This window comes from Equus asinus, chromosome 26 (genome assembly GCF_041296235.1).
Source record: "Equus asinus isolate D_3611 breed Donkey chromosome 26, EquAss-T2T_v2, whole genome shotgun sequence".
NCBI lineage: Eukaryota > Metazoa > Chordata > Mammalia > Perissodactyla > Equidae > Equus > Equus asinus.
The window spans coordinates 38,013,054-38,026,439 of record NC_091815.1 but is presented as its reverse complement, the minus strand read 5'-3'; the positions used below and the strand labels follow the sequence as shown (position 1 = coordinate 38,026,439).

The 13,386-nt window shown below is 45.0% G+C and overlaps 1 protein-coding gene across 3 annotated transcripts; it reads left to right on the top strand.

Annotated features, from left to right (window-relative positions):
- The first annotated feature begins 2,063 nt into the window (after positions 1-2,063).
- LOC106840959 (leukocyte immunoglobulin-like receptor subfamily A member 6) lies at positions 2,064-9,554 on the top strand. Of its 3 annotated transcripts, none has more exons than XM_070499279.1 (4): positions 2,064-2,298; positions 2,517-2,552; positions 2,724-3,014; positions 9,000-9,554. In XM_070499279.1, the coding sequence occupies exons 1-4, from the start codon at positions 2,250-2,252 to the stop codon at positions 9,080-9,082; spliced, it is 459 nt and encodes a 152-aa protein (XP_070355380.1). In that variant the 5' UTR covers positions 2,064-2,249; the 3' UTR covers positions 9,083-9,554. The 3 variants fall into 3 exon arrangements, with proteins under 3 accessions (XP_070355380.1, XP_070355379.1, XP_070355381.1); XM_070499278.1 differs by lacking the exon at positions 9,000-9,554 and adding an exon at positions 3,173-3,700 and having other exon boundaries at positions 2,101-2,298; XM_070499280.1 differs by lacking the exons at positions 2,064-2,298; positions 2,517-2,552; positions 2,724-3,014 and adding an exon at positions 4,147-4,585 and having other exon boundaries at positions 9,000-9,228.
- The last annotated feature ends 3,832 nt before the right edge of the window (positions 9,555-13,386 follow it).

The window sequence follows — 13,386 nt, the reverse complement described above, 5'->3', positions numbered from 1 at the left end:
GGGATGCTTAACAAGCGGTGCTCGGTCTGTGCCCAGATCCAAACCTGCAAATACTGGGCCGCCAAATCAGAGGATGTGAACTCAACCACTATGCCACAGGAACAGCCCCTCAGTTAAGCTTTCTTTTAATTAATGTTTGCATAATATGTTCATTCTGTTACTTTTAATCTATCTACATCATTTTATTAAAGTGAACCTCTGGAAGACTGCCTAGAGTTGGGTCATACTTGTTAATCCAATCCTACGATCTCTCCCATTTAACTGTGCTTTCACCTTTTATATTTCACGCAATTACTGAAGGCTCTTTTTAGATTTATCATTGTATTGTTTGTTTCCTGCTTGTTTTCTCTACTGTTTGTTCTTTAGTTTTCCATTTCCTGCCTTCTTTTTGCTTTTTGGAAAACTTTTTAGTATTGCATTTTAATTTATCTATTGTTTTTCTAAGCGTACCTCTTTGCATGTTGTTTCTTCAGTGGCTGTTGCAGGTATTATAATATGCACACCTAATTTCACAAAGTCCACATAGAGTTAAAATTTTATCTCTTTAAGAGAAATGAATAAACTTTATAACTGTATAGGTCCTTTCACCCTCACCCCTTCATGCTGTCGCTATTCTGTGTGTTACATCTTCATACATTAAAACCATGCCAGGCAATTTTATCAGGTTTACTTTCAATAGCCAAACACATTTTGAAGAACTTAAGAGGACAAAAATATGCTATTGCATTTACTTTGATATTTACCATATTTTGCTTTTCCTTTATTCTTGAATGTCCAAGTTTCTCTCTAGAATTATTTCCTTTCTGCCTGAAGAACTTACCTTATTTCTTTTAGAGCAGGTCTGCTGGCAACCAATTCTCTCAGTCTTTATTACTCTCAGGATAACTTTATTTTGCTTTCATTCTTGAAGAATACATCCAGAATAATTCCAAGTTGGCTCTTCTTGTCTCTCAGAACTTTAAAATCTTCTGGCTTTCATGATTTCTGGTGTGAAATCTGTAATCATTCTAATCTTTTTTCCTTGGTGTGTTTCATGTCACATTTCTCTGCATGTTTTCAACTTTTTTTTAGTTTTCCCCAGTTTATGATTATAATGTTTGTGGGCATGGTTTCAAAATCTTATCCTATGTTATGTTTGCTCAGCATTTTGGATGTGTAAATTTATGAGTTTCAGCAAATCTTTGAAATGGTTGGCTATTTATTTCTTCAAATATTTTCTCTTCATTAATTCCATTACGTTTTGCTGGGAGGTCAATGACATAAGTTGTCTCACAGATCCCTGAGTCTGTGTTCATTATTAAAAATCTTTTCTGCCTCCAACCTATGTTCTCGCCCAGTGCCTGGAGAAAGAATCCACAGTGTGCAATGAAGAGCTCTGCCCAGGGGAGGAACAAGCAATGAGAGGGCAGAAATGACTCGGAGGTTTTGAAGGAGGGTGATGAGTAAAAAGATGGTGTTGACTTATAGAAACAAGGAAGTCAGTGAGGGGAAGTGTTTAGAAGGAAGAAAATCCACAATCCCAGGTCAGGAGGGAGGGTTGTGCTTTATTCTGAGAAATGGTGATCAGCCCTCTAAGCATCTCCCCAAGCCTCCTTCTCCCCCAGGGTTGTCCTCCCTGTGAGGGCCCCATGGGCTCCTCCAGGCACCAAGGCAGAGAGAGGATCAGCCCTCAGTTCTTCAGTCCCTTGCACTTCACATTCAATCGTCACATCCACACCACTATGCCCTTGAGTCTTTCTTAACAATATCCTGGCTCGTCAAAAGACTCAGGAGGTCCTGTCTGTGTCATCACATCAGCCTCCTTCCCGGTCCTGCAATCCAGGCCCCCACTCCTTTCTCCAGATCATTCCTCCCACTGCCTCCAAAAGACTCTTCTAATTGCTCTTCCTGGTTTGAGACTGCCCTGCTAAAAATCCTTCCCATTGTCCAAAAAAGATGCAGTTTCACCATCTGATGATCAAGGCTGTCAATGATCAGGCCTGAGCTAAACTCACCAGCCCCAGCAAACACAGCTCTCCTCCTCAACCAAACTCGTCACAGTTAACCACACCCTTGCCAAACACACTCACAAACTGAGCTACTTAACAATTCTGTGCCTCTTCAGGCTGCTCCCTTAGACAGCCTGAACCTAGACAACTCCTTTCCAACCCAGCCGACCAAGAAGCCTTCCTGTCTCATTCCACTCAACTGTAAATATATTTTGCATATGGCTCTGTGGACATTTTAAGTCTTCTGAACAACTGGGGACCATGGAAGGCAGAGGCAGGACACCTATCCTCACTGCCTTTCTCTACCTTGGTGAGTTTTTTGAGAAAAGAGGAGGGATAGGGTCCCCTCCCTTCCCAGGTCCTAGTCCCTGAGACCCTAGGACTCAGGAGGCTCAGTGTGGGCAGAACTTCTGGAAGGAGGAGAGATGTCCTCAGCCCCAGATGTGGCCGCGGTGTCCAGGGACCCAGACCAGGCTGCAGTTTCCCTGTGTGTGTAGGGACATGCTCTCACAAGGACCTCTCTTCCAGGGCTATGTCAGGGCCCCAGGAACTGGGGACAAGCAGGTGAGTCCCCCCGTAGACCTCCTGCTTCATCCCAATGAGATGCCTGGGCACCTGAGGGGAGCACAGTGGGTCTGGGCTGAGGTGATCAGTCTGGGAGGGACCTTGAGTGACAGGTGGGGAGGCTGAGGGGAGAAGGGCTCCCCTGACATTTCAGGTCTGATTCCTTTCCAGAAGCCCCCCCACCCAAGCCCTCCATCTGGGCTGACCCCACCCCCAGGGTCACCAAGGGGAGCACTGTGACCATCTGGTGTCAGGGGTCTCTGCAGGCTGAGGTCTACCATCTGTATAAAGAGAGGGTCTCTAAACCCGTGGATACAGAGGACCCACAGGACTCCAGCGACCAGACCAGTTTCTCCATCGAATCTATGAGCTCCCACACTGCAGGGCTGTATCAGTGTGCATACAGCACCAGCAGGAACAGCTGGTCAGAGCGCAGTGACCCTCTGCCCCTGGTGGTGACAGGTAAGGGGAAGGAGCCGGGTCCCCTCCCACTGTGGGCTCCTCCTCACAGGCAGAAGGGAAGGAGTGTGGACTCAGGGGACCTCAGCCCTCACAATCCACACCTGGGGTATGTGGGCTGATGGTCCCCCCTTTAACACAGCTCCCTCCCTCTCCCTCAGGAGCCTATGGTGCACCCTCCCTCTCAGCCCACCCAGGCTCTGTGGTGGCATCAGGGTGGAAGGTGTTCTTCTTCTGTAGCTCAGAGAACACACCTGGCACTTTCCATCTGCTGAAGGAGGGAGGAGCTGACCTGCCCAGACACGTGGAATCAAAGACGTATCACGGGAGGGGGCAGGGTGTCTTCCTTGTGGGCCCCGTGAACACCTCCCATGGGGGGACCTACAGATGTTATTATAATCCCAGCTCCTACCCCTTTGTGTGGTCACACCCTAGTAACCCTCTGCATCTCGAGGTCACAGGTGAGGGCCCCCCTGATGCATCTGTTTCCTGGGATCCCAAAATGACTGACGTAAGCCGTGTGCCCAGTAAAGACATGTGGTGATGGGGGTTGGTGACATGGCCTCCTGGAGCCTGAACCACAGAGCAAGAAGGCCTGGGGAAGCAGCAGTGTGAACTCTCACTTCAGGCCCAGTGGGCAATGTAGGGTGTGCGTCCCCTTAAATACCACTGTCCCTTCTCTCCAGCTGTGCACAGGGAGCCCTCCCTCTCAGCCCAGCCTGCCTTTCTGGTGCACGTTGGAGACAACCTGACCCTCCAGTGTCGCTCAGAGGCTGGCTTTGACAGATTTTCTCTGACCAAGGATGAGGGGCTCACACGTCTCCAGCATCTTCATGGGCAGCACAGCCCTGACTTCCCCCTGGGCCATGTGAACCACACCAACAGGGGCCAGTACAGATGCTACAGTGGACACAACTTCTCATATGTGTGGTTGGCTCCCAGTGCCGTCTGGACATCCTGATCACATTTGAGGAGCCTCATGTCCTGATTGCTTGATTAGGGCAGTGGGCCCAGCGTCCCCCTGATGGTGATGGGGTCCAGGGAGAGGGTCCTAGAGCAGAGGCTGGGATGGCGCAGTGGTCCAGCAAAAGGGAGCGAGAAGGGGAGAGTGAGAGGTGAGGAGATAAAAGAGATCCACCCAGAGTGACGGAGAGGCACTGAGAGGGATTCACAGACAGAGTCCCTGAAGAGAGGATGGTGGTGCCTGAGCTCTGAGTCAAGGGCCTGTGGGGAGGTCACTGCTATCTACACACTACAACCTTCCCTTACCTCAGGAATGTATGAGAAACTCTCCCTCTTGGCCCAGCCAGGGCCCTCAGTGTCCTGGGGAGAGAACGTCACCCTGCAGTGTCGCTCTGAGATCTGGATGGATACCTTCCATCTGTCCAAGGAGGGGTCACCTGCTCCTCCCCAGCACCTTGTTCTACAGGACACGGCTGCCCCCTTTCAGGCCAACTTCAGCTTTGGTCCTGTGACCTCAGACCATGAGGGGACCTACAGGTGCTACGGCTCAGACAGCACCTTCCCCTACCTGTTGTCACTGCCCAGTGACCCCCTGGAGCTCCGAGTCTCAGGTGAGGAGCACCAGCCATGTTCCCACGGTCCCTATGATATATTTGGGGCTCTGTCCTCCAGAGATCTCTGGGCTGTGATGGGAGAGAGGGGGGCTCTTCCAGAGGGGATCTGCCCCTCAGAGGCCCTCCCACCCCTGCCCACCTCCTTCCCTCTCACCAGGATATAGAAGGTGCCTGGTGGGCTGAAGGAGGGTCTTGGGGGCCACAGGGCAGATGGAGGACAACAGTTTGAGTGAAGTGGGGAGTTCAGGGTCAGCTGAAGCCTCTCACCCCCAGGGCCCATCTCAACCACTGGTGAGTCACTGAAGCCCCTTTTGCTCATAGGAAGCACAGACCAGCCCAGGGAGTTCTGAGAGTCTCTCAGAGGATGTGATGACCCTCAGATGCTCAAGGACAGGCTTGTGTCCCAGGGGAGCTGCAAATCGGGCAGGGATGCCGGGGGACCACAGGCCTCCCGGAGCTCTGAGGTTGGGAGGATGATGAGTGTGGTGGTCATGGCAGAGGGAGGTGTTGGGGGCCAAGCCTGGGGGAGGGGCAGCTGAGCTGGAGCAGGAAGAACAGCAGCCACCCCTTCTCGGTCCCCATCCTCGTTTACTATATGTGGAGTGGGATCCAGTGAGAGGGTCTCAGTGCCTCCTGAGATGGTGAGTTTGGACAGGTTCCTGGTCCCAGAGCTCCTGCTCTCAGGTGAACAACCTCTGTCCCTGTCCTCTCTGAGCTCAGAAGATCTTCTCTGGGCCCTGTCCACAATGTGAGACACGATAGAATAGGTTCCGCACAGGAGGCTTTAGCCTATGTAAGGGTGGAAATAGGTGGGAACCTCCCTCCCCTGGGACACCCATCCCTGCAGTCTCAGACAGGGATGAGCAAGGGAGAAGGATGGAATGAGACTGCTGATCCTAAGAGAAAATGAAATGACACTAAACTTGCAAGACAGAAGCCCCCACCCACTGACTTCCTGGTGTCTCCATCTCAGACCAACAGCATCACTACTCACCAGGAGCCACAAGCAGGAGGAGATCCCACAGAGGCGCACAGTCTAGGAGTTGGGGTGGGAGAGACCCCCGGAAGGTGAGGCTGAGTCTGTGTGGGCTCAGCTCTCCTGGGAGCTTGAACTTCTGAGAAAGCCTTTCCCCATCTGAATAAGGGGCAGCTGCCTGGCCATGACCTCCAGAGGCCCTTTCATTTCTGATCTTCTGAGACATTTGGGAAGCAGCTCATCATAGACCTGCTTGTGGTCCAGCGCTCTCTGGGCCTGTCCTGCTTCTCCCAGTGACTCTGACCTTGTCAGGATTGAAAAGCTGAGGGAGACAGGGGGCGGGTGCGTGTGACTTTTATCCATCAGGCCTGGAGTCTCAGCTTAGCAAGAGGAAGACACAGTATTGTGGAGACTGCAAAGATTTGGAATCCCCATTGATTTAGCAGCTCGGCCCTCTTCCTCCCACAAAAAAACTGTGGGCTTTTCTACCAAAAGCCACTTCCCCTTGTCAGATCACTTGGTTCCCAGGCCATTAATCACTTTTGGAGGATGTGTGGAGTAGAAGGAGAGGGGCAGGTTTGCAGCATTTGGTGTCCGGGCCTGACTTGGGATCCAGGGATGATGCTGGGCTGATGGAGGGGACAGGCTGGGGGAGTTGGAGAGAGGACAGAGGGACATTCGTTTGGCAGCTCTTACTTCTCATTTCCGTGACACTCTCAGATAGAGCCCTTCACCCACACACAAGGGGGCCCCTGAGCCCTCTGAGACCAGGGAAGGAGGCTGCTTGGGCCAAGTTGGGATCTGCTGTGGGTGCAGGTGGAACCCACACGAGATACTCTCCTATAGAGAGAAGCATGCCCGCCCGTGGATACCACTCTGCATGGCCCACCTGTGCTCACCTGGCGGCCTCTAGCCCCTCAGAGCACATCTGAGACTAAGGAGGGATCGTGCACAGCTCACTGGGGTCACTTAGGGGGTTGCTGTACAGCACCTCTGTGTGCAGCTCATATCTACTCTGCATTCTCTGTGCACACTTCTCTATCATTGCTCTCTCTTTCTCTGAGAACTTTTATAACAATCACGGCCTATATAAATTTACAAATTTCAGTTATAAAGGTTTTCGACTTAAAAATAGACAAATCTGTTCCTATTTTCATTGGGATTAGATTAAATTTATACATGAATTACGGAGAATAGTTTCTTATTATGATGAAGGTTTCTTATAAAGATGCTTAAAAGGGAAGTTTATTAGTGGCTTCAGTCATATTTTGAAGTTTTGTTCATAAAATTGTCTACACTCATAGCTTAAGAATTGTTCAAAGACTTAATTTATAAATAAGATTTTTTATTTCTTTATAAGGTATAAATTATAGTTAAGTACAGACAATAATGATACTGCCTTGAGTATATTAATTTATATCCTATTAGCTTACTACAAATTCTCTACCTCACAAACTGTTTTCAATTAACCTTCTCCAATTTACTTGTTATAATTGTATCAACTTCAAGAAAATTGAAATTTGTCTTCTTTAATTCCAGATTGTGACCCATTTTATTTGCATCAAATACTATATGACAATGTTGACTAAGTAAAATGTTAAGGTGTACCTCAGTGTCATTTTAAGAAAACATCTTCACTTTTAGTCCAAATCATTTTATGTCAAACACGTAAAAAAAAACTATAGTACACACACACACACATACATATATATAAAACACTATTGACCTATTCAAGTTCGTGCATTTTTGTGCTACATTCAGTACTTTTTAGGAAAAAATTATTATTTTCTCATTTGAAGCTTGGAATTTTTTTCTGGACTTTTGTACATCTTCTGAATTTTTTCTCTTGAATTTTAGCCCTGGTGAGATGCATTTCAAAGACTTTAGTATCAAACATTGGGATAGTAGCCCCACTGAAGGACGTTTATTGTTCATTCATACTTTCCGACCTGCATAAGCTTATTTAGAATTTTTACAGCGAGATGTATAATTAGAATTGATTATCTATTATTTTCTGTCTTTTTGTTATTTATGTTAAAACTGGTTAAACAAGCTTTGCAGGATTACCTATTTATTTGTGCTCCCCCAATTTTACAATACCACTGACTTTCTCTGTTCCTTTAAGGCTTTGAAGACCAGAACTGTGGACTTCCTTGGTTCTGGATATTGGATATGGAGAGGGTAGAGGTTCTCTCTTATTTTTCTTTTATTTAGTGTTTATGGAGTGCCATTAATCACGACGTGAATTTAATTTCAAAGAAGCTGGGAAATTCACACATTCCTGCAACCCACTTTCTTATCCAGCATTTTAGCATGAAATATTTAAAAGATACAATTAAATGAGTAGCCTTTTTCCTGAAATATTATACTGGTTTCCAGAGTTCTTCGAGTGAGAGAGAGAATGCACTTGTGCATGAGAGAGAGAAAGAGATGATAAAAATGATGCACTCTCCCTCATCTATCCTTCATTTTGGCCTGTCTCGAATGCAACGAGCCCCCTAATCTCAGGTTTCCCTTCCCCTTGGACCCTCCCTACATCCCACAGATGTGACTTATTCCTTATTGAAGAGCAGACTGAGATCTCTGTTGGGACCCGCTCTTCTTACAGCCTCTGATGGACCTCATCTGGGTCTTCATGTGGCTCCTCTCAGGCTCCTTCTCCTATTCAGGAATCAGCTTAAATTTTGTCTCCAAGTGTGACTTTCATTGTGACTCTGTTCAGAACAGACCTACGTCCTTCTTACCTAATTTATTCGTGTAATTACCCCAACTAAACTGTATGGGTTGTATTTTCCCTCTTACTCTCATATACGTATGACCAAGGCCTCATCCATGGATCCTGGGTCCTCAGTTATTGAATAAACAGAAGTTCTGATATCTAGAAGAGTTCACTTACATGATCCATATCCCAGAATGAATAAAGAGCATACAAATATTGAAGTATTTCTCTATCAGGAGACTATTTTTCTCAACAATCTTTAGCTCTTGGGGAACGTTCAGACTTTGTTCCAAAAGTGACTCAGAAGCAAAGTCTAAATACTAAAAACAAAGGGAGACTGAAAAGAATCCAACGAAAACAGAGGGAATCTTTCCACAGCAGAGAAAAGATTCATTGAGGGACTGCATAGCAGATATGTCATGAGAAACAGAGGGAATTATAAGACCACAGAAGCCAGGGGAGAAGGCTTGAGTCCCATCAACTCCTCATCCACCCCCACATTTTTCTGATTCTTAGAAACAGCTGACACTATCAGCCCATCACAAAACAGGTCGGACTCGAAGAGTTGTTAATGGGAGAAATTCTCAATTGTGGAGCTGGGCTCAGAGCATGACATTCTTTCAAGGGGAGGCAGGCTCTCTGGGAGGACATCAAGGGATGCTGGGGTGATTTTGGTCTGCCCTAACCTCTGTGACCTCTTTGTCCACACCCCCAAGACTACACAGTGGAGAATCTCATCCGGATGGGCGTGGCTGGCTTCATCCTGGCGGTCCTCGGGATTCTGCTATTTCAGGTTTGACAAAGCCAGACAAGACCCCAAGATGTAGCCTGGAGGTAAACACAAGAGAGAACACTGCATCACTCAGTGGTAGAGTCTTGTAAATAAATTTCATGTGCCCAGGAGGTTCCGCAAGATCATATGGGGCATATGCTGTGTGAACTGTCTGCAAGTCATTGCAAGGTGGAGGAATTATTGTTCACATGAAGTGTCAATATCTGGGCTCTTCTGCCATTAGACTGTGGAACTTTCCTTCCTCATCACTGTTGAATTATTTTGACTGGCTCCTATCTTTCCCACTTTCTGTGAAATTAGCGTATGTCCCATGTGGCAGATTTGTATCCACACCTATTCATCCTTTCCTGCACTGGTACACTTTCATGTAATCATTTTTCTTTGTTTGTAATTACAATATACCTTGAGGTGTATTAAAGAGTATCCATCTCTTCATTCAAACTATGCAGTGTATTTTAATAAATCAATAAATTGTCACAAGAAAGATCCAGCCTGAAAGAGATAAATCCAAAATGAAACTGTAACCCCCTCTCTGGACTCCATGAGCCCTTCACGTTTCATCAGATGCTGCCTGTGTAGTTTCTTCAGAAATATCATCACTTGGATTCAGGACATTGCTGTTTGAAGTGACAACGCTGTTCTTACTGTCCCTGAAAAACTCATTGTTAAAAACACTGATTCAGGGGCCAACCCTGTGGCCGAGTGGTTAAGTTCCTGCGCTCAGCTTCGGCGGCCCAGGCTTTCACTGGTTCAGATACTGGGTGTGGACACGGCACCACTCGTTAGGCCATGCTGAGGTGGCTTCCCACATGCCACAACTAGAAAGACACACAGCTAAAATATACAGCTGTGTACTGGGGGGATTTGGGGAGAAAAAGTGGGGAAAGAAAGAAGATTAGCAACAGTTGTTAGCTCTGGTGCCAATCTTTAAAAAAAAAAAAAGCAACACTGATTCAAGGCACTGTCCATTTTCTCTGGTGTATATACTCCCTTCATGGCCAACTTCCAGGTGCCAATGTGGGGACCCTGACACAGGGTTTGGAAATGACCACGGAATTGACATTCACAAAACAGTCCAAGCCAACAGGACACCTTGAATTCCACCCTGATAGCTCCAACATGCTCTTTGGTTTCCTTGTATTTTATGTGTAATGATCATTCCTACTTCAGTGTTGTGGCAGTTTCAGTGAAATCACAAGGCCAAATTTCAAGCATACCCACATGAGATGCAAATAGAAAAATGGTAAAATCAGTTGTGAGAGAGAATAGTGAGCACACAGAATTCTAAGTCATTCCTTGTATGAGTGCAAAGTACATCCATCAATTCAGAGAGTAGATGATGCTTACATAGTTAAAGTAAGAGACATACAGCTATGGTCTGAAAGTATATACCTTAGAGAAAATGTGTCCATACGCACCAGGATCTACTCACAAGGACATTGACAAGGGAGTTATTCATATTAACCAAAATCATTTTAAGATTACATGCACCAAAAAAAGAGAGATTTCGGTGTTCTGTGTAGAAAATCAAAAATTATGTGCCACTGAACAAGCATCAACTAAAATTCTGAATTGTCCTATGTATTCACCTTCAAACATGACGATGAATAAATGTAATAAGACTAAAACGCTATATGTTTAGGATTGCCCCTTTACCCAAAGTTAAAAAGAAAACATCATGTATTATTTAGGAATGTGTACCTAAAATAAACACAGCAAGCAAAGGAAGGAAAAACGTTCTATGAAATCCATGAAGGTGGTTACAAATAAGGTGATGCTGGATGATTTAGTTCAAGATGGAAACCACAGAATCTTCTGGAATACTGACAATGTTCTGTTGACTTTCATTTGATGACTCATAAGTCCACTTGTAATTGCTGCTGGACAGTGCCTTTTTATTCTATAAAGAATGTTTATTTTCTGTGCTACTGAGTGAGTTGGGTTGAAGTAGGGTGGTGAGAGCCACATCCTACATAGGTGACTAATTCTTAACTAAGTGGCTGCTGATCAGTTACAACAAATATTTCACATGTTGGCATTCTGTTTTCCTCAAAACTTGATCTCTCCTGCCTTATCAGCCTCATCTGCATCCATTCAGATAGCAAGCCAGTTTCCAGTTGAGAAACCGGTCCTCTGGACAAACACTTTTGCCAATACCAGACTATACACAATTAAGAATCTAAAATGGGTTAAAGACAGTTCCTGAACCCAAAATGCCCCACGAATCTGAATTTGGATGGAGCCCACCAATATGGACCTTGCAGTGATTTCAGAAATGGGGTTTAACCGTATCAGCTAGTGTTTTAGGTTTATATCCCTGGGGTTAGTTCCAGAGTGCACTACAGTTAGGCTGTCTGATCTGTTTTTGGACCCAACTGAGGTGGAATCAAATAAAGGTCATGGGAGAGAAGCAGCTCTCCTTTCCTGCAGAAAACCTATGTCTAAGGTTCTCACGTGCCAAGTACTATGAATCCTTTCTGTCTGATTCTATCTGGTTCCCTCATCTTCACTGAACCAGACCAACTGGGCTGGGACAGTGCCTGGGTTCTCACATGCTTACCCTGTATTTCTTGGAATGGAAATCGTGTGGACTGCAGGGAAATCAGCCCAGCCCCGACTCTAGGACAACCCGGTCCCCATAGAGCTCAGCAACCGTGATGCCTTCCAAATGGAGGCGTTCATCTGTACACTTGCTTTTTCCTGGAATTCTCAACATTCCTGTTCACATCAGCTAAGACTCCTCCACATCTCTCAGCTCTATCCTTTCACTTCACCTCTCGAGGTCAACCTTGTATGATGCTCAGACTATTTATGATCCTCTGTTATCTCATCTACATCTCCAAGGATTTATTCCATGTAACTCATGTCAGAATGTGTAATTACATATCGTTTGTAATGAATTATATGGAATCTATCACATCTAAAAGACTAATAGGGATCTCAGAGAATACAATCCATATGAGTTATACACATATTTTAGTTTTCATGTTTGGTACATTGTATGAAATATAGTTGATATTTGTAGATGTACTTTGACAAAATGAGTGGGTGAAAGGATTGATAGTAAATGGGAAGACAGAGAGAAAAGTGCTTATTTCACACGTGCACACACTCACAAATCTGTGGTGAATCTGCCCCAGCTGCCCTCTCCTTTCATTTCTGTAAATTTAGACTCTCAGTTCCTTGGTCCCAGTATTCCCTATTTTCCACTCCACTCAGCTGAGACATACCAACAAGGTAACTACTAAAATGAGCCAATTAAATACAAAAAGAAAATCTTGTGATTGAGATCGGCTACATAATTTGAGTAACACAGTGCAAAATGAAAATGCAGGTCTGCATGTTCAAATGTCAAGATGGTTACAGATGAACGTTGATCTGTCTGGTTGCATAGCTCAACACCCATGAAGCTGGCCACGCATAGAGCAAAGGGCAATCCATTTATTGCACACTGTGTACTGTCCAGCATTTTCTGGAGTTGGGAAAACTGAACAGCCATGTGCAAAACAACGAAAGTAGGCCATTATCTTACATCACACATAAACTTAACTCAAAATAGATTAAAGACTTGAATGGAAGACCTGGAACCATAAAAATCCTAAAAGAAAATATAGACAGTACACTCTTTGACATCAGTCTTAGCAGCATCTTTTCAAATACCATGTTACTTAGCAAAGGAAAAAATAAACAAATGGGGCTACATCAGACTTAAAAGCTTCTTCAAGGCAGACGAAACCATGAACAAAACTAAAAGACAACTCATTAACTGGCAAAAAATATTTGCTAATCATGTATCTGACAAGGGCTTAATTTCCAAAATATATTAAAAAACTCATACAACTCAACAACAAAAAACAAACATCCCAATCAAAAAATGGGCAGAAGATATGTACAGACATTTTTCCAAAGAAAAAATACAGATGACCAACAGACACATGAAAACATATTCAACATCACTAATTATTAGGGAAATGCAAATCAAAACTACAATGAGATATCACCTTACACTTGTCAGAGCGGCTATAATTACCAAGACAAAAAATAACAAATGTTGCAGAGGACATGGAGAAAGGGGAACACTCATACACTGGTGGTGGGATTGCGAACTGGTGAAGATACTATGGAAAATAGTATGGATGCTTCTAAAAAACTTAAAAATAGAAATACCATAGGATTTATCTATCCCACTACTGTGTATTTATCCATAGAACTTGAAATCAACAATCTAAAGAGATGTATGCACCATATGTTCATTGCAGCATTACTCACAATAGCCAAGACATGGAAGCACTCAAAGTGCCCTTCTATGG